Source organism: Bicyclus anynana, chromosome 23 (assembly GCF_947172395.1).
Source record: "Bicyclus anynana chromosome 23, ilBicAnyn1.1, whole genome shotgun sequence".
NCBI classification, from domain to species: Eukaryota; Metazoa; Arthropoda; class Insecta; order Lepidoptera; family Nymphalidae; genus Bicyclus; species Bicyclus anynana.
In genome coordinates, this window is record NC_069105.1 from 10,023,237 (window position 1) to 10,047,364 (window position 24,128).

At 35.8% G+C, this 24,128-nt stretch overlaps 1 protein-coding gene across 1 annotated transcript in view; it reads right to left on the bottom strand.

Annotated features, from left to right (window-relative positions):
• LOC112050962 (paired box protein Pax-6-like) overlaps positions 1–24,128 on the bottom strand; it is an 85,991-nt gene that overhangs the window by 58,240 nt on the left and 3,623 nt on the right. The window contains exons 2-4 of the mRNA XM_052888630.1: positions 20,849–20,966; positions 18,405–18,570; positions 13,222–13,402 (exon numbers count right to left, since the gene is read on the bottom strand). Coding sequence (XP_052744590.1) covers positions 13,222–13,402; positions 18,405–18,570; positions 20,849–20,933 — 432 coding nt within the window. The 5' untranslated portion in view covers positions 20,934–20,966. The remainder of the gene's footprint in view (positions 1–13,221; positions 13,403–18,404; positions 18,571–20,848; positions 20,967–24,128) is intronic.

The window sequence follows — 24,128 nt, forward strand, 5'->3', positions numbered from 1 at the left end:
TGGATATTCATATAGATAATATTGTCAACAGAGCTTTTAAAATGTATGGTTTTGTTATGCGAAGTTGTATGGAGTTTACCCGACCATCAACTTTTCTTTACATTTACAAGAGTCTTATACGTTCGCAATTGGAATATGCTGTATCGGTATGGAATCCGTACTACCAGAAGTATATTGAAGCCCTTGAATCAGTACAAAAGAAATACTTAAAACGTGTAAACTTCAAATTCTTTAGAAATTATAGCTCGTATGATTATCTTCTTGAAAATCAAAATCAAAATCAAAATCAAAATCAAAATCAAAAATCATTTATTTCAAGTAGGCTCAGTTTACAAGCACTTTTGACACGTCAGTTGACTATTTGTAAAGATTCTACCACCGGTTCGAAAGGCAGGTCCTGCTGAGAAGATACCGGCAAGAAACTCAACAGTTGCTCTTTTGAAAAAGTCATACAGTATTATAATTTACAATTGATAACAATTACTGTTTACATTTCTTGTAGTTTTACTTCCTGTGTGAAGGTGGAAGCTGATCCAACGACCTCCAAGCATCTTTATCATTAAGGAACTCATCAATGTTGTAGTACCCTCGACTAAGTAGATGTTTTTTAACACATTGCTTAAAGCTATGCATTGGCAGGTCCATCACAGTCTTGGAGATCTTATTATAGAAGAGTACACCCAAACCTACAAAAGATTTTTTTACTCTTTGGAGACGATATGCAGAAATAACTAACTTATGCCCGTGTCTAGTAAGACGTGGGTTTAAATCTCCTTTTCGTTTGTACAAATTAATATTTTGTCTTACATATACTATACTGTTATATATATATTGAAAGGCTACTGTTAGTATACCTATTTCTTTAAACTTTTGACGAAGGGACTCGCGTGATTTTAATTGATATATTGCTCGAATTGCTCTTTTTTGAAGAACAAATATAGATTGTATATCGGCAGCCTTGCCCCACAATAAAATACCGTAAGACATTACGCTGTGAAAGTACGCAAAATAAACAAGCCTAGCTGTATCAACATCAGTAAACTGTCTTATTTTTCTCACGGCAAATGCCGCTGAGCTAAGTTTACAAGACAGTTTTTCTATATGAGCACCCCACTGAAGTTTACAATCCAAGGTCACTCCCAGGAAAACTGTTGAACTCTCCATTTCCAGTGTTTCACCATCGATCATTATAGACTTATCTAATTTTTTAACATTTGGCAATGAAAACTCAATACATTTAGTTTTCTTGGCATTCAAAAGTAGATTATTTGCAGTGAACCAATGCGACACATGCGATATGGCACGGTTTACGTCGTTTATCTTTATTTCTGTCGGACTTAAAAATTAAGGATGTGTCATCAGCAAACAGTACAATCTCACATATGCCGCTGACATGGTATGGTAAATCGTTTATGTACACTAAAAATAGAAAAGGACCCAGAATTGAACCCTGTGGGACGCCCATTATGGTAGTGGAACCGTGCGACTTTATATCATTTATGCATACCTTCTGCGTTCTATCACTGAGATAAGAGGCAATGAGATCGAGTGCAACACTTTTGATGCCATAGTGGCTTAACTTGAGTAGAAGGGTGTTATGGTCAACACAATCGAACGCCTTGGACAGATCACAGAACACATCAATAGCATTCTTAGAACCTTCCCATGCTTCATAAATATGTTTTAAAAGTTTAGCCCCTGCATCAGTTGTATTGCGACCTTTTGTAAAACCATACTGTTCAGGATGAAACAAGTTATTTAAATACAATATTCATTCACTTAAGACTAGACGCACTCAGCTATTGGCTTTGCTCCTCTATGACATTTGTCATGGAAAGTATGACTGCATACCTATTAATAATAAATTAAATTATAGAGTTCCACGTCTTACACAAATGCGAATTAAAAAACCATTGTTTGCTATAGGTAAATGCCGTACTAACACTGGAAAGCGTTCGCCAATGTATGCGCTAATGCGAAACTATAATGATAATTATACCTACGTTGATTTATATTCTGATACTCGTCCAAGTAAATTCAAAAAACAATTGTCACAAAAAATTTAAAATCTAATGTATAAGTAGCTTAATCTTTCAATATCACTTCACTTTTAATATTTCACTTTTCTTGTATTAATTATATTAATCTGTGGTTAACGGTGTAGGTTAACGATTTAGTCTTAATGTCAGTAATTTTTTGAATTGTAATCTTATCGTTTACTGTTTGTTAACCCAAATAAATTTAAAAAAAAAAAAAATATATGCCATATAATACATATTTTATGTTTAAAACATTATACATATACGAGTATAAATATAGTTGTAGGTTTCGTAGAGAAAACGAAGGCTGAAGGGGCATTCCATAACTTCGCAGTGTGGATCAGGAACTTACAGACGAAACGCTTTATACGAGTCCAAAAATGAGAGGTTTCTAGGCATACTTAATAGTTATACGCTCTTTGAGATACCACAGACTACATATACACAAGTACAGAAGATTCACTCCGCAACGTCATTTAATTAAACAGCGACTCTCGACTATACAATACGGCTCAATTCGGTTCAAACAAATTTAATACCCTTCCGTTTTATTCACCTACAACTCATATTATTATTACATTTATTCTAGTCTTCAATTCGAAAATATTTAATACAAGATTTCAAGCGCGGCTATGCTCGCGTACTTTGTTGTTAAAATAAAAAAAAAGTTGTGCGTGTCATTGACTGGACTAACAACGCCTAACTTTTTTAAGACCTATTCATTCATTTAAATTTTATAAACATTTTATTTTATAACCACGTAACCTACGAAGACATGTCCACAATATCTTAATATATGCGAAAGAACATTCATCACGAAATCTCTAAAACCGCTTGATGTACAAAGATGAAATTCGGCACGGAGGTAGTTTGTAGTTAGTAGGTATCCACAAAGAACGGATTTTGCGATAAGGCCGGATTAAAGAGGTCTAAGGGCGGACGAACTCGCGGGCGTCCGCTAGTTCTGTATCAAGTAAGTCCTACTACATTGTGGATAAAAACTGTGTAACAATTGAATTCAATAAAGCGGTTCTATTGTGGGCGGGGCAACGGACCGTACACACACGTGCCGCTCGCTCTAACGATTATTTATCTGCACACACACACACGCGCACACACACACACACACACACACACATACTTGTATCTAATTTATAATAGGGATGATGACAGTGTTTTAAATTGTATATAAATTAAGAGTATACTAATAGCAAAGCAATTTTGTAAAAGTAACAGGGTATCTACGATCATTACTTTCGGAGCTACAGGGATTTAAAGAGTCAGATTTGCGGCGCTGCCGCGGATCCCTGAAAAACGCTCCATACAAAATGGCACGATTTAGTGACGTCGTTGGCTCGCTGATCGTTAGGTTTGTATGGGCGTTCAAACAAAATTACTAATATCTTTGTTATTTGTGCGTTTATATATATAGTTCATTTACTGAAAAATGTCACATTTAATGTAAGGAAGCTAAAACTGTATGAATTTTCATCTAATTACGATAAAAAAAATAATAGATTTTGAAGTTTTATAATCTTATTTATTTTGCAAATATCTAGACAATCTTTGCTGTTTATGTATAAATCAGTTAACATTGACCTTATTTACCCGAATGTATCATAAAAATCAATATATTCTAACCTAGTCATCATCCCCATTAACTTTGTCCTGAATGTTTAGTTTAGACGATTTAATTTTTAGTAGGTAGGTAGTTGTTTATTGGTGTCTTTACTAGTTAGCCCTTGACTACAATCTCATCTGATGGTAACTGATATAAGTATACCATGTCCAGATTGAATTGCGCTATTTGGTAAATAAACAAACCCTTTTGTCGATGCCAAACTTTCATAACAGTTTTCAGAACCATCAAACTATTAAAACACGCACAACCACTTTGTTCTTTACAATCCACCTATAGAGAATCATACAAACGTAACATTTTTTTAATTTACACAGGGTTTAATCAAAATTTTTAGAAATAAACGAAATTATGCACAGAGATTACATTTAAATGTTAATTTGACGTTTCGTCTCTCTAAGGTTGTGCCAAGTAAAATTGTCACCACAGATTGAAAATGAACGATTTACCGATTGTAAACATCGAATGTATTCCGTTCAGTATCGATATCGTAATTGAGTTATTTGAGTAAAGTATTTTTTCATAGCGTTGTTAGTTACGTACTTATATGTTGAAAAAATATAATGCGTTAACAAATACTGCCTAAATTTTTTAGTACTCTTTTAATTTATAACAGACCCACACAAATGAAAAAAAATGTTATTTGATAGGTATTAATTAATATGCAACAGAAAGAGGTAGATAGTTAATAGTGATTTTTTTACAATTGATATAAAATGTAAAAAAACAAAGCAAAAAAAATTACACTGCCGTATAATGCATCACTGTCATTATTATTTTAAACAAAAAGCCCTTCACTTTCAGTCCAAACATCATAGGAGATAGTACATCGAACATGTTTATGTACTCGAAGTTAAACGCAGTTTGGTCTACCAGATAAGTACCATACATTTAACATGATGAAATAATAATATAATGATATTATGCTCGATGGTTAATAATAGATATGCCAATAAATATACTCCAGAATGTATAAAATTAATGTGGTGTAAAATACGCGTTTTATTTCATAAGTTGACCTTTATGAAATTTAATTCGATTAGTAGTAGTTAATTTTCGATATAGTTCATCAACGGCCCATCCCTAGGATGATGTCACAACTAATGTCAGTGATGAATACGGCCATGTTTGTTTACAAAATTTTGCAATTCTAAAAAAACGAAGTGTAGTTATTTATCGCCTATTTTATCTTTATTAATATTTTAGACAGGTAAAATTTGTGCCTTGGTAAGCTTGTGGGGTTGTAGGGGTAATCTCTGGATCTACTGAACCTTAGCTTTATGTTGTTAAAAGAACTAAAATAGTTATTTTACCAACAGAAACCTAAGTAGATAAAGTTATTAGAGATTGTACGGCACCGACAAAAAAATTAAAAAAACACCCTTAATTTTTAGAATTATTATAATATAGTGCTAAGCTAGCGAAGGTTGTTCATGTTAGGCTAGTTTTAAGTGAAGATAATTAATAAATAAATAAAAATAAATTCTAACCTTAATATTATTTTTTAATCAATAATCTAAAAACATCTGTTTTTTATTGTTCAGTAACCATATTTTTATTTAAAAGAATATTTGCCATGTTTTTAAATATGACCAATATTCCCATTACCCTCCAACTAGTCGGGAAAACTGTATTAGGAGTGGGTACGACAACAGACCAACGGGGCGGGGATCGAACCACCACCCCTCGGTGATGAGTCCGACCGCTTGACCCGAGGCTTACCGTTGAGCTATTGAAACTCAAAATCCATCTCAATAATAAAACACATCGAAATTATTCAACCTCAGTGCTTCGTCGTCTGCTATATGTTAAATGTATGTATTAAGTCAGGGGTAACAAACTGTGGTAACAAAGTTCTGAGCAGGGGTTGCGGATTGCGGTCAATCTACGATCGACGCCAATATGCCAAGTTCAAACCGCAAATGACGCTTGGAGTGACCCTTGTAACTGTAGTCGTAGGATCACCTGTTACTGCAATAAATACGAGTACCCACAGTTTACGACACCTGACAATGACGTCAAATATCTTATTCTTTCATAAATTATTATTATAGTTAGGTATGCTTTACATGTTCTTGGGTATTTTTTTTTTATTCTTTACAAGTTAGCTCTTGACTACAATCTCATCTGATGGTAAGTTATGATGCAGTCAATGTAAGCGGGCTAACTTGTTAGGAGGAGGATGAAAACGCTAAATCGCTTGGCGGTACGTCTTTGTCGATAGGGTGGTAGCTAGCCACGGCCAAAGCCTCCTACCAGCCAGACATGGACCAATTAAGGAAACCTCAATTGGCCCAGTTAGGAATCGAACCCAGGACCTCCGTCTTGTAAATCCACCGTCCATACCACAGCCCACGAAGGCGGTCAAACAGTTTCTGTTTCCATGGAAATACCGGGATAAAATAGGTATAGCCTGTGTTACTCCGTGAAGATGTTATGTTCAAACAGTGATTTACTTTTTAAATCCCTGGCAAGGCCAACAACGTATATGCCAAAATGGCCAATAGATTGATAGTTTAGCCCGGGATATAAACTTAAGACTTAGGTACTCATGAGGCAGTTAACAATGAGGTAGCTAATGGGCAAACATCTATACCAATATTATAAAGAGGTAAAACTTGGTATTGTTAGTCTCTGGATCTACTCAACCGATTTTGTAAATTCTTTTATCACTAGAAAACCACGTTATTTGTAAATGTCATTTGTGACATTTGATCCTCGTATTCTCACGGAAACGGGAACTACGCGGTGGAACCGTGGAGCGTAAGCAAGTCGTAAATATAATAGTCACTTGATAATAGTGAAGTAGTCTAGCTGTAAATTGTCATTGAAGACAAAAACACCACAAAAACCCACAAATTCTTATTGTTTATTTGTTAGCACTATTATTTTTAATATGTACAGCTCAAACTAAAATGCCTATTATTATATTAGCCTATTATTACTAGTATTAGCCTGTAAGTTTCAGATAAGTGAATACTTTGTGAAATAATAAATATTTTAAACCCAAAAAGACAAACACATTTCAACCCCCGTTCGCCCGAAGCGACTTTTGCGTGTGACATCTCGACAAACAAAGATACAATGTAGCAATACATACTTTATTCGCATATTTATTTGTTCATGTCATTACCCACTCAACTCCACTGTAAGCCTTAAATCCAACGATTGTGGTATTAATTTTCCTCCAACACTTTTTTAGTTTTTAACCAACTTTAACTAAACGTACGGAAAAGTTATATTGAACATAACTTCCTTAACATAAAGTATGTATTTGCTTGTAGCAAATTTAAAGAGCGATTTAATTTTTGAGGTAAAGAAAAATAGACTGTAATACAATTGAAATAAAGTCTACTTTTGAATGCACGAGTTTAGTAGGGTAAAGCACCGTGTATACGGCCAGTCGGCTAGCGCGTGGCGGCCACGCGCCGTCATCGGTAATCTCCTTTAGAAGCTTTGTTACAATTCGCTGATCGTCCACCCCGTGAGATCGCAGCCTCAGATACGTTCTAATGATATTTTGAATCAGTGCACCATACACTGTTATATGGGAATATTACGAAGGCGATATTAATGCGAACGCAATATGTTCGTCATGTTTATGTCAAAGATTAAAGAAGCCGCTATACAGTACACTGCATTTTGGACAACAAATTTCTTTTTTTTTAACTTATAAATGATTTTGATCTAACTGAAATAGGTAACAATGAGATTAGTAGTATAAATATGCAGAAAGAAAATAGAACCTCGTTTTTGAAATATAGTTTTTAAGCTTGTAACTGTAAACATTGGTATTCAAAAATCACTGTATCTAGACATGTGTTGAATTAGTTTCAACTGAACATAGGCCTCTTGCATAGACTTTTAAACACCTCGGTCTCGAGCCGCCACCAGTGGCTCTTCAATTTAGTGCGTATATTATCCTTGCTCTCCAGTGGTCTACCCGCCATTCTACGTGGGCATGATTTAAATAGCTATTAGGATAAGTCGGCTTATGTTTTTTATGGTATTATTTTTCGAAATAAAGTAGTGTAGTGTGTGTATGTATTTAAAGATGTGAATTTTCTATGAAAGATAAAATCATATCAAGATATCAAGGTTTATAAGATTCCCTATAAAAATTGTAACAACATTTTCGTCCCAACAGTCTCCCCACTATGAGTTACAGCAAAAAAAATCGTCGCAACGGCTGTCGCGAAATTGACAAGAAAATATCGCGATATAATAAAATAAAGTTGTCATCCCCAGCGCAGGGAGCGTGCTAAACGCATTAATTTGGCCTGTATTTAGTGGTCCGGAAGTGATTTGCTACGGGAACACGCGATACCATGTGACAACCCTAGCCAAGTGCATCAACAACGGACATCGTACCCTACTATTAAAGAAATTAGATATATTTTTGAATAGCGGTCAGTTTTCACTAGCTATTGGATATAGCAAATCAAATTGAACCGTGTGGTTAGAGTAATTAGATGCATTTTTGATCGGTGGTCTGTTTTTAGGGTCAATTTTTTTGACATCGTTAGAGTAAAGGCTTAGTCATATCTTATTTGTAGTTAAGCTTTGAACGAGAACTGTTAATTTGAATTTATTTGGAGATGTAATCTTTTTTCAATAACCTCTTTAGTTAGCATAATATGATAAGAGGCTCTAAAGGCTCTTCTCTTTTTAAAAAATAACAATAAATACTCCATAACATAGAGACAGATTGAGAGGTATAAACAATTAGCCCAGTGGATATGACCTCTGCGTTCGATTCGGAAGGCGAAGGTTCGAATCCGGTCCGGGGCATGCACCTCAAACTTTTCAGTTATGTGCATTTTAAGGAATTAAACATCATTACATCAAACGGTGAAGGAATAACTTCGTGAGGACACCTGCATACCAGAGAATTGTTTTAATCTTCATGTGTGTTTGTCAATCCGCATTGGGCCAGCGTGGTGGATTATTAGCCTAACCTAACCCTTCTCATTCTGAGAGGCAACTCGTGTTCAACAGTGAGCCGAATGTGGTTTGTTGCTGATGAAACGATTAGGCGTATATTTGAGTTGAATTTATTAAATGAACACTAGAATCGCGGATGTCCGCGATTATTCTTTATAATTTTTTATGCATTTTTCAGAAATTTCACAGGAACCATAGAATTTTTTGGGATAAAAAGTAGTATTTATTCTGGTCCTACGTCCCATTTATCACTGAACAAAATACATCTAAATTGGTTCAGCGATTTAGCTATAGATTTTCTACTATTAGATATAGACTAGTCACTAGCGCATAGAAACTAAGCGGTCAAAAATGGCTAATTGTCTCAATCTTAATTTCATTTAGTCGCATTGTAAATAACGAAAGTAATATAAAAAACAAATAATACCAAAATTTTGTCTACAATATCTTTCATGAAAACTATGTATAAGTATATGTCACCGTTATATTGTAAAATACGTTACAATTGCAATTTAACGGTTTCGTTTAGATAGATTACAATATACCGAAAAATAACACATTAAATTGTAATCAGTATATTCAGTACACAATATATCGACAGATTACAATATCGCGAGTGAGATTATAAGCTCACGTATTTTACAATTTAACGGTAACATATATAATGAAAGTAAACACAATACTAAGCACTAGTAAGCGCAGTGTTGGCCGACCCACCATCAGGTGGACTGACGACATCAAGCTAGTCGCAGGGATTCGCTGGATGCAGGCGGCTCAGTATCGTGATGTTTGGAAGTCCCTACAAAAGGCCTATGTCCTGCAGTGGACGTCCATCGGCTGATATGATGATGATGATGATGAAACACAAAATTGTGCATGTGTGCGCTCAGTGAAGTAGCTAAATTCGGATCACTTTTGTTGTGACTTTGTAGGCACGTTACATATTTCATAGAAGAAAACCTTTGGTTGATACGTAGAATATATGTTTGCGAAGTTTAATTATAACCACCCACGGGCACGTGTGATAAATATAATAATTATGTTCAAAGAAAACACGTGTCAATTCAGTCACTTTATGAGCCCACGGATCGAACCGATCTTGCGTTAATATATTCAACCTCCCCTGTTTAAGCGTAAACACTTTACTCAGTATTTAACATATCTATTAATAAACAGTATGAATGACCTCTTTAGTACCGTAAAAATACTTTCTAAAGAGATCTTATAGGTCGTACAGACTACTTTAGTATTTTAGTCGAGTACGAACGATTGTTGATTGTTCGTACTCGACTAAAATACTAAAGTAGTCCGAACTAGGTATTTACAAAATTGTACTGAACTAATATTATAGAGACAAAGATTTTGTTTTTGTTTGCTACGACCTTACTCAAAATCGATTTTAATTTTTTCACCATTACAAAGTTACTTCTACACTGACTCAGGTCTACTCTTGTACCTTATGTATTAGCTTGTACTATTATGTATTCTGTGGTATTAGCTATCTTATTCGCTTTAAAAACAAACCTCCTACTGTCCGGCCGCTCAGAGATTGCATTTCTGACACGTGTCAATGTCAATGTCAATGAGATATTTAAATATTTTTTAATAACCTTAATAACGAGTAATAACATCGTAAGTTGAATAATTATGCCAAGTTGCACTAAATGTATTAATTTTGAGCTAAAATTATTAACAATTAGTTAATATAAAAAGGTGACTTTGACAGATGTCAGAAACGCAATCTCTGAGCGATTGGGCTGTAAAATTGTTTGACGTTTAATAAATTTGAATTTGAAAACGTTTGAATATTTTTTTTTATCTCCCAATGAAGTAGCAATGAAAAACTTACCATTTATAAAGCTTGGTAGAATTTATTCTCCGAAAGACATCGAGTTAGCGAATAGCCTACCAGCAGGCTAATTCACTAGCTTTTTGACATTAATTTTAATATAAGAAATTGAGATTCTATGTAACAAATGCTATGATAACATACAGTAGGTAGAGAGTTCTCAGTTGATTTAATGTTTATTTTAGTAGTATATAATCATCTATACCTACTAATAAAGACCAAATTAGTGAATAGGTCAGCTGGTTAGTAGAAATAAATTTTGTGAACATACTGTGGGATTGCGACGTGTTCTGAAAAGTTCTACTTAACGCTCCAATATTTGACAAACAATGTCACCATTACAGAAGCAAAGTACTTTCTTCAGCACTAAAAACGAAAAGGGCTCCAAAAATACAATAGGCCCGTACACCGGTAGCTATAGTTCGATTATATACAGGGTGCTACGCCTTATCTTCCCCGGCACTATACAGGGCGCCCCTAAGCCTCCCTCCCCCGCGCCGTGGCAAAACAATATGACGTTATAACTTTTTTCTTCATCTTTTCCTTTTTTGAATACGGGGCCGCTCCCTACTGGGACATCCTTTAGACGCGGCATCGTATCTGTTATATAGGGTGATTCAAATAAGATTTGAAATTTGTTTTTATAGAATTCAAAATAAGTTAAATTACTAGTAAATACATTAAATATAACCAATATTGTGTATTTTTATTATAACGTTATTACGTTAATATAAATTTAGTTTTTTTTTCTCTAAAATATGATAAGGGTTCCTCCTCCTCCCCCCCTCCCCTCCCCTCTCATTGTGAGAGGAGACTCAGGCTCAGCAGTGAGCCGAATATGGGTTGATAATAATGATGATGTTGATTAGGGTTCGCGCTTGACCACGCTCACTTGCTTAGATCTTCTTGTTTTAGAGTAGTGCTAAACTTTAGCGCTTCCATCTTAGACTGCATCATCACTTACCATCAGGTGAGATTGTAGTCAAGGGCTAACTTGTAAAGAATAAAAAAAAAAGTGTTATTTAATCACTCTCGCCATGAAAATGCCCCAACCTGGGCATTTTAATCACGGTATATAGTTCTATAAACTAATCATGCTATAAAAAAAGAAAGACGAGACGCAGTTTATACTATGAAGGATTAAGAATAGTTCAAAAAAGAAATCACGACAGATAAAATAAAACATAATCTTTGGGCCCTTTCTTAAAATGTTTGTCGTCAAAATTCCAAGTTTATTTATACGATTTCTATGTAACGCACAATACTTGGAAGTTATATTAGCGTCTAGTGAAACAGGGATCCTTTGAATTTGATTATATTATTTTGAATATTTTGAATAACAACTACCCTATCTGCCCCGTTTTGGCGCCCTTACTCTACGTCAACGTTATAGACCATATCTACGATGCTATAGTCGCAAAACTTTAAGATCCTCGTAACTTTTTGGTTACGTTGCTTCAGTGCTATAAAACGTGTACCTAGCTCACCTAAAAACAAGCGAGCTCAACCTAAACGTTTTTATAGCTCAACTCTTCACCGTAATGTGTAACGGAGCGAGAGAGTCTCCCAAAAAACGAGATGAATATTAAAATAACAGTGATAACCGTTATTTTAACGACGAAACAACACTTAAACATCCTTTGCGTAAAAATTTTGCCGGTGCTTAACATAAATTAATTAAAGAAACCGCCCCATCACCCTGTTGCTGACGATTTGCAGGCGCCTTAAATACCTTCCAAGATCGGGAAAAACATAACCGTTATATTCGGTGTACCGTAAAAAAGGGATGGAGATATGGATTTTTAATGAGCGCGAAAGAGTTGGCTATCTCTTTTTTCCGCGTCTGAGAGGGAGCGATTTTGACACGCCATGAATAAAGAAAATATGAAGGCTTTTGTTATAAAAATTCCAGTACAGGGGATAAAGTCTTTAAGTTATCAGGGAGGGAACCGTGAAGGGTATGTTTTGTAGGTATAGACAGGTGGAGTTAGATGGAGCGGTAAATAATGTATGTAGTGCTCAGATACGACTCTTTGAGTGATGGTACACTTTAAAACCATTTTGTAAGAGGTTACAGATTCGATTTCCAGCACGAGTTATAATTAGTAGGTATATTTCTATCGGCACAGTTCGGTTTTGAATTTTCAATTTCATAAATTCAAGTTTCGCAATTACCGAGAAAATATTCTATTCTATTCTATAAACGACTATCAGTCTATTTTCGAAAGTCGAGTGTATTATCGAAATAAGTTTTCGATGTTTTCGTTCACCGTTATTATATTATAGATATTATAGAATAATAAGTTGGTATGATTACGTTTTTAATTCAGTGTTCTTTCATAAGTTTACTTTAGTTTCATTATGTTAAATTTTTACCTTAATACCTATTATAAAATGTTCTGATAAAAGTTGTCATTTTAACTTAACTAGTGAAAACTTTTTTTCTAATAGTTAACATTTTTTTTTCTGTCTGAGTAGGTGCCGATAGCTCCCTGCGGAACCACTACGGCGTCACCGGGGGGGTTGGGCGAGCGCAGAAGCATCGCCTGATGTGACCCGAAAGCTGAAAGAAAGATAGAGGACGGAACGGCTCTCTAAGGGCGTCTCTATGAGACTCGGACCTCGGCTTAGAGGGCCATTCTGGTGGAGGTAACCGTGACCTGATAGTTAACATGTGTAACTTACTTTCAACAGCGGTATTTTTTAATCCTAAATCATCTTATAGTAAAGGGGTATTTTAAGTAACTTACGCTAGGAATATTATCCGATGTGCAAACTCCTTCGCTAAGTAGGCGGTCTCGGATCTCCCACGCGAAGATGGAGGGGCACTCCCGCTTGTACTGGGCTATCTTGCTGACCACCTCTGCTGTCGCCACGCGGGGCTTCGAGCCGCCGATGGCGCGGGGTCGGATAGACCCCGTCTCGTAGTACCTGGGTTAAATAAAATTATGAGAGAAAGTTTTACACAAACCACTACCCAATGGAAAACTTGTACCTATAGGTACACTTGAAATGTACTCGCAATAGGTACTTCGGTTGGACGAAACTATAAGAAAGTTAGTCAAAAACTAGGCAATGGAAGTCTTGAGCACTCATGTAATTGTCACGCAAGTGTCATCATACTTCATCATCAATGACAACCCTCGGCTCGCTGTTGAGCATGAGCCTCCTCTCAGAATAAGAGGGGTTAGGCCTAAGTCCACCACGCTCGCCAAATATTGACAGACTTCACACACGTAGAGAATTAATAAAATTCTCAGATATGCATGTTTCCTCACGATATTTTTCCTTCACCGTTTGAGACGTGATATTTAATTTCGACAAATGACAAATCTGATCGACAACTTGATCACGTAACCTGCAGATAGTGAATATAATTTTTTGCGTTAGCGTTTGTAGAAAGATAATAGACGTGTTACATGGCTACAGGTTTTTTTTAGAATAAAGAAAGGCTCATTGGACCCGAACCCAAGACCTCGTGATATGAATTGGACACTGGACCAACGAGGCAGTATCAACGGTACTGAATCTAAAAAACTGGTCAAACTTTCTTTTTTTCTGTAATTAAAAATACCAACTGAACCCTAATCGCGTACAAACTGTCACTGCATCGGCCGATAGCATCACCGTGGTAGACGGTGTAGAGTTACCGCGGTGTGGCGGTGTCAGGTTCAGTACCCGGCGTGCCCGCCAGCTGTCACTGGTCACTCTGCCTAATGACTTAGAAACTGTGTCTAACACCCGAATGCTTCTATTTAAGTTCATACTATGACACGAGGACATAAGGAAAGTACTAGAGAGAGAGTAATCCCTTTCAATTATTAAAAAAAATATAAACCTATATAATACATATAAAAATATAAAACTATACAACAAATATTATAATTAGGATATTCGACTAAATATCTACTACATAGGCTGTAGACTTGCAGAGTGTGTCAAAGAATAGGCCTAAACACCATCAAGAACCACGATGTGTTTGTATCAGGTTTACTAGTAGGTAACTCACCTTGCCTTACTGGTCACTGCTCACTCTGCCTAATGACTTAGAAACTGTGTCTAACACACAAATGCTTCTATTTCATTTATATTATGACACGAGGACACTACTGGTAACTACTTATAATCCCTTTCAATTAATTAAAATATTAAGGAACAAATATTATGATTAAGATATTCGACAATTACCTACTACATACCTGCTCCAACAAAATAAGCAAATCTAATGACAGTCGTGACATGATTTAGACTGCAGAGTGTTTTAAAGAATAGACATAATCACAATCAAGAACCACGATATGTTGGAAAATTATTTAGGCTGTAGAGTGTGTTAAAGAATAGACATAATCACAATCAAGAACCACGATGTGTTGGTGAATTAGTTAGGCTGTAGAGTGTGTTAAAGAATAGACATAATCACAATCAAGAACCACAATGTGTTGGTGAATTAGTTAGGCTGTAGAGTGTGTTAAAGAATAGACATAATCACAATCAAGAACCACGATGTGTTGGTGAATTAGTTAGGCTGTAGAGTGTGTTAAAGAATAGACATAATCACAATCAAGAACCACGATGTGTTGGTGAATTAGTTAGGCTGTAGAGTGTGTTAAAGAATAGACATAATCACAAACAAGAACCACGATGTGTTGGTGAATTATTTAGGCTGTGGAGTGTGTCAAAGAATCACGCTAATATTATAAAGGCGAAAGTTTGTGTGTGTGTGTGTATGTGAGTATGCGTAAGTGTGTATGTTTGTTCCTCCTTTGGGCTGCGGCTACTGAAGTGATTTGGCGGAGATTCGGAATGGAAATAGATTTAACTCTGAATTAACACATAGGCTACCTTTAAATCCGGAAAACGTGGACGAAGTCTTGGGCGTCAACTAGCAAGACATAAACACCATCAAGAACCACGATGCGTTGGTATCAGGTTCACTAGTAACTCACTTTGCCTTACTGGTCACTGGTCACTCTGCCTAATGACTTAGAAACTGTGTCTAACACCCGAATGCTTTTATTTAAGTTTATATTAGCTCAAAATTAAAATATAACAAAATCAGACTACATAAAGTGTAATAAAATACTTGCACTATGTCACTATTACAAAAAAAAATGGCATAAAAGTTTTTAGAAACAAAAAATGTCGATACAAAAAAGGCTACGATAAAGAGTGAGTCCGACTAGTTTTCACCATATATTCTTTCTAGCAAGTATTGGTAAGAAAACCACAAAGATACAAAGCTAAAAATCGATTGACATCTAATGCATGTGAAATAGTCGTATCGGGTTACATATTCCTCATGTTATCCCAGCCAACCTTCACAGTCACCTTGGCTGTAAGTTAATAGCACACTGACTCGTGGTCCGCAGGTAAAAAGGCAGGAAAAGGCCGAATACGTGACCTAAATTAAAAATTGCCCCAACAGCCAATAAAGATAGTTCTGATGTGCCTTGTGATGAAAATATAACTGCAACATAACTTTTATTATTTAGAAATGTAAACTTACAGCATTTTTTTTAACTAAATTACAAAAATTCAAAAAATATTATACAAAACTTTTTCACAAAAAAAGAAACAAGCATTTAGAGTGATATCGTTTTAGCATTTGTTCAATACTAAGGATTGATATCTCTATTAGAGAGTCTAGTCTTTATATCTTTGAGTGTCACTTAGGTTGAATATAATAAAACATTTACATACACAAACTAATAATGTATGACAAGTTTTAACTCAATCTGTTGAGGATACCTTTTAAAATTCAGATGCGAGTTAGTACCTTCACAGACAACCAATCCAAGTTGAAATATGTCAGGAAAATCAGTGAACATAAAAATTCACACACCCGAAGATCTACCATTTTTTAGACACCCTGCTGAAATTTTGTACAAGTGCGTGCGCTTTGTGTTACAATGCGCGATGAACATAACACGACCAATTTAAAAAGCCCGCATTTCGTTTACCACATACATCTAATCCAATATCATTACTTTGTCAGGGTTGGATAGTGATCTAGGTGTGGTCACAAGTACATTTCTGTGGTCACAGCCAGTTAGCTAGGGTGTTGGATTCCAGCGGCATTTTTGGAATGTTTGGGCGCAACCTGAGCCCAGCGCTGACTATGTGTTATGACAATTGCGGTTACTGGGTTGGCTGACTTTAAACTATAGGTGACAGTTGAACCGTGAACTTAAAATCAATCGTATTTCAATGCCAATTTAGAAAGGCGACAAGAATTTATTTCCTGTGGAGATGGTCTAAATATATTCATTTAGAAAACGGGAAAACACATACAATCAGAATGAGCACCAGAATTTCGTTGTGTTTTCATCAAATATGACGAATTGCCCTCCAATTAGTTTTAAATACTATTTTGGGTGTAGGTACGTCTAGTCTAGTCTAAACACGCGCAGATTTTATTTAATAATCTGTAAATTATAAATGGAGTTAACAAACTTTACAATTTGATAATTGGTAAAGTTGGAAAGCTGTCACCAATCAATAAATGTAATGTCGAAACTAATGTCTATTGACTTGGCAACAACTGCTCCTACAGGATCTAGGAATATCTTAGCGTGCTTCCTAGTATGAACGTGTGTCTTTATTGAATTATACTGTAGAAGCAGATGTTACCAAGCAAAATTGTTCTTTAATAACCTTAAGATTAGGCTGCCTGATCTTGAACATGCAGTAGAATTGGGTATCGTTAAATGTGTCGCAGGGAGTTACTGGATGCAGGTAATTCAGGACCATAGTGTACAAGATTTCAGTCCATACAGTGGTGTAATAATCTGATGACCCCATAGAAGCAAAGCTCGCCGACCAAAAGCCAAAGATCAAAAGCAACATTAAATATTGACCTGCCTAGTATCTTGGACACGCCGCCGCTGGACACCTGCACGATCCTGTTGATATTTTGATCATTCTGTTACCAGGTGACTTGTCAACATTAACTGATTTGCAAGGAGTCACTGGATGCACCTGGCTCAGGAACGTATAACCTGCGGTGAACGTCCACTGGGTGATGTGATATTAAAGATCAAAGAAAGTAATGTAAATAACTGACCTGTTTAGTATCTTGGACATGCAACCGTTGGACACTTGCAAGACTCAGCTGATAACGCCCATCCGTGCCTCATCTACTATATATTGCCGCGTGGAGTCACGCAAGGGTCGGTCTACTACATAGAATACCTCACACCGAAACATGCAGTATTGGTTGATCCATTGGGTTTGGATGACCCCAAGAGAGTTACAGGGAGTCGCTTGATGCATGCTCCGGATCGTGCTATTTAGACGCCCTGTTCGATCTCCCACTAGATGAACTGACTAATTTAAGTTGCAGTAGTTTCCTACAGGATTTACCGTGACAGAACCGTTGTGTTAATAAGTCCCTAAATGATTTGCATCCGTCAGGTCTAAATCATGATGAGTCCATAGAAGCAGAAGTTGCCAATCAAAAACCAAAGATCAAAACAACATAAATAACTGATTTACCTAGTATCTTGGACACGCAGCCGCACCTGCAGAATACTGCTGATGTGTCGATCATTCTCCGACTATTTAAATTGTCAACATTAAGGGATTTGTAGTCTCTGGATGCATGTGGCTCAGGAACGTGGTAGCGTTCGGGAGACTCTAGAATATTTCCTGCAGTGTACGTCCATTGGGTGATGTGATTTTAAAGATCGAAGCAACGTAAAGAACTGACTTGCCTAGTATCTTGGACACGCAGCCGTTGGACACCTGCAGGACACTGCTGATTTGTCAATCATTCTCCTACTATGTGAACTGTCAACTAAGGGATATGTAGTCCCTGGAAGCATGTGCCTCAGGAACGTACTCGTATAGCGATCAGAACACTCCAAATATTTCCTGCGGTGGTTGCCCATTGGGTGATGTGATATTAAAGACCAAAGCAACGTAAAGAACTGACCTGCCTAGTATCTTGGACACGCAGCCGTTGGAGACCTGCAGGATCCTGCTGATGTCGCACGGCCGCGCCCCCGAGTGCGCCAGCTCCACTATCTTCTGCCGCGTGGAGTCAGGCAAGGGTCGGCCTCCTACAAACACCCCGCCGAGCTGGTTAACACCGCTGTGACCTGTTCACCACAAGCCTGCTTACTCCAATTAATCACGTTTAAAGGTTGTATAAACAGACCTCGGCTGGGTCGACGGGAAAGGATGGTGGGATCTCTCAACCTTGTAGGCAACCTAATGAAACTTGTGGTAATAGTTCTTGCGTGTATTAACGACAATTTTACAGCGACTGGCCTTAGACTTTCAGAAAGGCTAGTCAAGGAATTCTCACTATTTTTTTTTATTTAAAAGTATTAATTTTTACGTTTTGTGTATCTAAATTTTGTGCTTCTTCTAATGTTTTTGGTTTTACGTAGTGTCCAGCTTATCACAATACCAAATTCGAATTTTTTGGATGGGGCACTTTGGTATTTTTTTCAGTAATATCTTTTTAATATCACTACAATTTTGATAGGCACTAAACAGACATTTTAATTGGAAAAACGATCACGATTCACGATCTTTACATAGATAATTTACAAGTCAGATATAAATATATTGTTATTCTTTACCCGACTGCGTCAGAAGGAGTGTAATGTTTTTAATTATTGTATATGTACGATAATTATTGTAAAATTTTCAGTATTCTGCCTGTCTTCTGTAATTTACAACTTTGAAAAGTTTAAAGCTAGTGCTATGCCAACTATTTTGGTCAATATCTATTTAACTAACTTTAAAATGTAAACTTATGTTTACTCGTATATACATGACTATGTGCAATAAAGTATAGAAATTACTGTTTATTCCTAGAAATTTTTATTAATAGATTTAAAGTCGAATCATGTGACAAAGTTGAGAGATTTTGGCATCCTTTTCCGATGGCCCTGCATTATGGGTGAAACGCCACAGGGGTAGTGAGGAATGTTTACAAACAAGACTTGTGGTACAGGCTTCGATTGTCGAAACGGAGTAAACGCAAGTAAATGGGAAAACATATGGTAAGGCACCTCACACACTACGCGGTCACAATCACAGCCGCATGCGGTCGCTACCGGGCCAGCGCGACTGGTCGTTGCGACCAAGCTACGTGTCGTGCGATGTAGCATGGTGCGGGTAACAGTTCGTTTGACTCTTGAAAGTTGTCGCAATTCACAATAATAGTACGTATTATGAACGTCATACAGGCACCTGTCACCCGCACCATGCTACATCGCACAAACTGTAGTTCATTGACGTAGTTGAGTGCACGGGCATTGGCTTATATTACACTTGTAACGAAAAGAATATACGAAATTTGTTAATTATGATAGCTTATAGTTTCTTGCTATAGCTTATAGTCAATTGTTAAACAATAAGATATCATATAACTTGCATATAAATAAATTAATCGTTTGCATTTAAATAAAGTATAGTAAAGTAGAATTAAACATCTATTTTGCAAACATAAAACATGCAGTTTTATGTTTGCAACATAGATGTTTTTCGTCTGCTGGGGCCTACAAATCCGAAACAGCTGGTTACGTGACATGTGTAAGCTGTGACTTTATTTGATTATATTTAGATTATGTAACACGCATAAGATTTACAACATAACTTTAACAGTTAACTTTACTTGTATATTAAATGTGACGTCACAGCTCACACATGTCATTAACCAGCTGTTTTCTTGAGATTTACAAAAGATGAAAATCAGACTACGTAAGTCTTAAAATACTTCTCCAAATCTGTCAAGTAGCCAAATGTCCCCTTCACCGGTCGTGGTCGTGGCCGCAAATATGGTCGCAGCCGAACAATAAAATTATAACTTTTGTGAGCGGTCAAAGACTAGTCGTACCAGTAGCCGCCTAGTGTGTGAGGAGCCTTATGCGGAGATGGGAATAAAACTTTGTCGTATTTTTATAAAAAAAAAATATTATTAGGTGTACAGGCATTGGGAGTCGGTTTCATCACCTTCGTATAAGTATCGGATAGCATAATAACAAGTATTGTCTTTATTAAGAAAATGACAAAACTTAAGATTACTCTATCTGACACTTACCAGAAGGTAGTCAAAGCAGCCCTTATAATGTTTTTTCAACATTCTGCTTATTTCGTTTTTATTCTGACGCTATGTTTACAAGGCAATATTCTACACATTTTTTTATTAGGTACGTCTAAATTATAAATTATATTGGACGTGTGTCTTATGCTATTTATACTTTAAACAATAAAAAACGTTCAGGACAAAGCCGTGTAAAATCTAGCATGAGATTGACCTCATTTAGCTTATTTGACTGGGCTGTAATAGGTAGAAACTAGATAGCTATGTTGACGCTTCCTTAGGCTATATGAAACAAGAATGGTGGTCACCATTACCTTTACCTTTGTGGGCGAGGTCATCCATGCGGTCCAGCATGGCGTCGGGCGGCCACGGACTGATGGGCGCCAGCTGCTGGGCCGGCAGCATGGTGTACACGCCGTACTCTTCTATGGTGGCGCCCTGACACACAACAGACTTATCATCATCACCATCAAAGTCAAAGTCAAAGTCAAAGTCAAAGTCAAAGTCAAAATTCATTTATTTCAAATAGGCTTAGTTTACAAGCTCTTTCGAAACATCAGGTAATATTAAACTTAAGATGGTGACGGTTCCAAACGCGCCTTGGTCCGAGAAGAGCCCACAACAAACTCAGCCAGGTTTATACTTTTTTAGTTTATCACTATTTAACATCATCATCATCATCAGAGTTAGACCCGAGAAACCCATCACACTGCTCCCATGACGGTTGTAATAATTTGTAAAGTAAAAAAAAATCTTGATATTTTTTTAGTTTTTTGTATTTTTTTCAATTAAGAATCATTTGATTTAATTTAACTGCTTTATAATTATCGTTTATTTTCACTTAATTTCTAAAAACATTTGAGCCGAGACTAGATCCGGGTAAGTACTATACTACAGCCTTTCTTTATGAGTACTGTATACCAACAAACAAATTGAAAATGAGGGTAAAAATCACTAGTCATTTTACACCTAATAATAATTATAATTAATGAAAATAAATTTGATTAATAAGCTTTTATCAAATAGATATTGGCGAATATATTTTATATAACATTTTATAAACAAACAATCGTTATCAACCCATATACGGCTCACTGCTGAGCTCGAGTCTCCTCTCAGAATGAGAGGGGTTAGGCCAATAGTCCACCACGCTGGCCCAATGCGGATTGGCAGACTTCACACACGCAGAGAATTAAGAAATTCTCTGGCGTGCAGGTTTCCTCACGATGTTTTCCTTCACCGTTTGAGACATGTGATATTTAATTTCTTAAAATGCACACAACTGAAAAGTTAGAGGTGCATGCCCGGACCGGATTCGAACCCACACCCTCCGGAATCGGAGGCTGATGTCATATCCACTGGGCTATCAGGTCTCAAACAAACCATACTTAATATAAATGACATGACATGCGTTTTCTACCTTCATTTCTAATTTCTTTGTTGGTAAACAGTACCTACTCATCAAGAAAGGCTGTGGTATAGATGAATTGCTAATCGTCGTTATACTAGTGATCATACCGCTAGACCAACTCAGTACTTAACGAAATCTATGAAGCTAATATGCAGATGTATTTGTCAAGTTTTTTTAAGCATACCTTCGAATTAAAATGCTTAATCTACGGAATCCTACACTGTGCGTGGCCCGACAAACACTTGGCCGGTTTTATATTAAATAGATAAGAAAAAAGAAAGATCAAACAGTAAACATTTTTAGGCAGAAAATTGAGTACAAACATAATGACAAAACAATAATTTTATCGACGCCGCATTATCACGCAATTGTTAAAATTAAATCCCATAGAAGCGTTCAAGTGAAAAATCGGTAATACCATTCCAATTCACCATTTAGAAACATGCGAACCGAATGTAGGAAATGATTTTTTGTAACAAAACTAATATAATGGAATCGGTTTTAGTTTTACAAATAATTATTATTTACTTAATTTATCAAAATATGGTGAAAAGTTCAGTGGTACCAGATGATTTAGTTCCAGATTTATATTCCAAATATAAGGAGGCTGTTTTAGATGGTAATTATTTTATTATATTATTTTATGCTACAAAAATATATTTAAAGTTATTTTAAACTCTCATTTATTTATTTACCTCTTTTTAATTTTTAACTATGTTAATAAAATTCAAAACAAAAACCCTATTAAAAATTTATAAAAAAAAAGTTACTTTAAGCATATTTTAATGGCTCAATACTAGGAGCCTCCTTATAGGGAAGCTCACACTGGTTTAAAAAAAAGTGGATTAACGGGCATACGGCGATAATTATTGATTCTTAAAAATCTATTTTATGTTAATTTTAATCACCGAAATCGACGGATTAACGTGCTCTCCGAGGCACGAGTCGGAGCACCCTCAATTTCGGTCTTAGAATCTATATTAAGAAATTCTTGAAAGAAAGAAAAGCTAAATATTTTACAAAATCACCAAGGTTCGAATCCAGGATTTAGTGATCATAAACAACATAGACTAGCCATTGAACCAACACATTAGAAACTTGTTTTGAGCTAGGCGACTTATTTTGAAGTATTGTAATCCAAAGAAGTTAAAGAATGAAAACAATATAGAGACTCAATCTAACACAGCTTTTTTATTTGTCGTGAGAAGTGGGTGCATGACTAAAATTATCACTCATCATAATTTTAAATAAATTCAAATTTAAGTAAAGTCTAAAATTTTCAGAAAACTTGAACGCATCAACGCGTCGGTTGCTCGGAAATAACAAACAATATGAAATACATGTACAGAAACTTAAAGAGGTCAATGGGTTAAAAAAACATAACCTCATTATAAAAGAGACCTTGCGGAGTGGTAGCAATACGTACAATCCTTTGATTTATATCAATAATCCCGTCGAATCGAAAATACCAAACGCTTTTTTGACCTTAGAGGAATTTAAAGAAGTTTTAACGAACAGAATAAAACTACAAAGAGATTTATTTACTACTACAACGCCCAGTAAAATAAATAAAACAAAACCTGTCAAAAGGGTAGCAACTACTACAACTAAATATAATACAAAAAAACTACAACAAACAAATGCTGATGTTAAACTAATGAAAAATGACCTTATCACTAATAATAATTTAAGAAAACATAAAATACCACATATAACGAAAAACGTTGTTACTTTTAAACCGATGATTGACATAAATTCTGCTTCGAGAACGGATCAAACCAGTACATCAAATCATACAAAGGAAATAACACAAAACAAAAAGGAATCAATTAATTTATCAACCATTGAAATTAAAACAACAATAGATTCTTATATTACAAAGTCTAAACCTACTTTAAATATTGCCAGTACTCCTATAAATGAAATACTAACAATTGAAAATAAAACGAAATTGGATCCCTATTTAACTGAATTTACAGAATCTTTTAATACTGACAACACTTATTTAAATCCAGTGGTGACCATTGAAAATGAATTGTTGGAAACACATAACAATAATAACTCAATACAAGGAAAAAATATGAAAAATGCTGAGGATACTACAACTCTGAGTTTCTCTGATAATAATACGGAATTATTTACTTATGAAACAACTTTAAATAATAATCAAACATTGAGTTCTGTAGAAT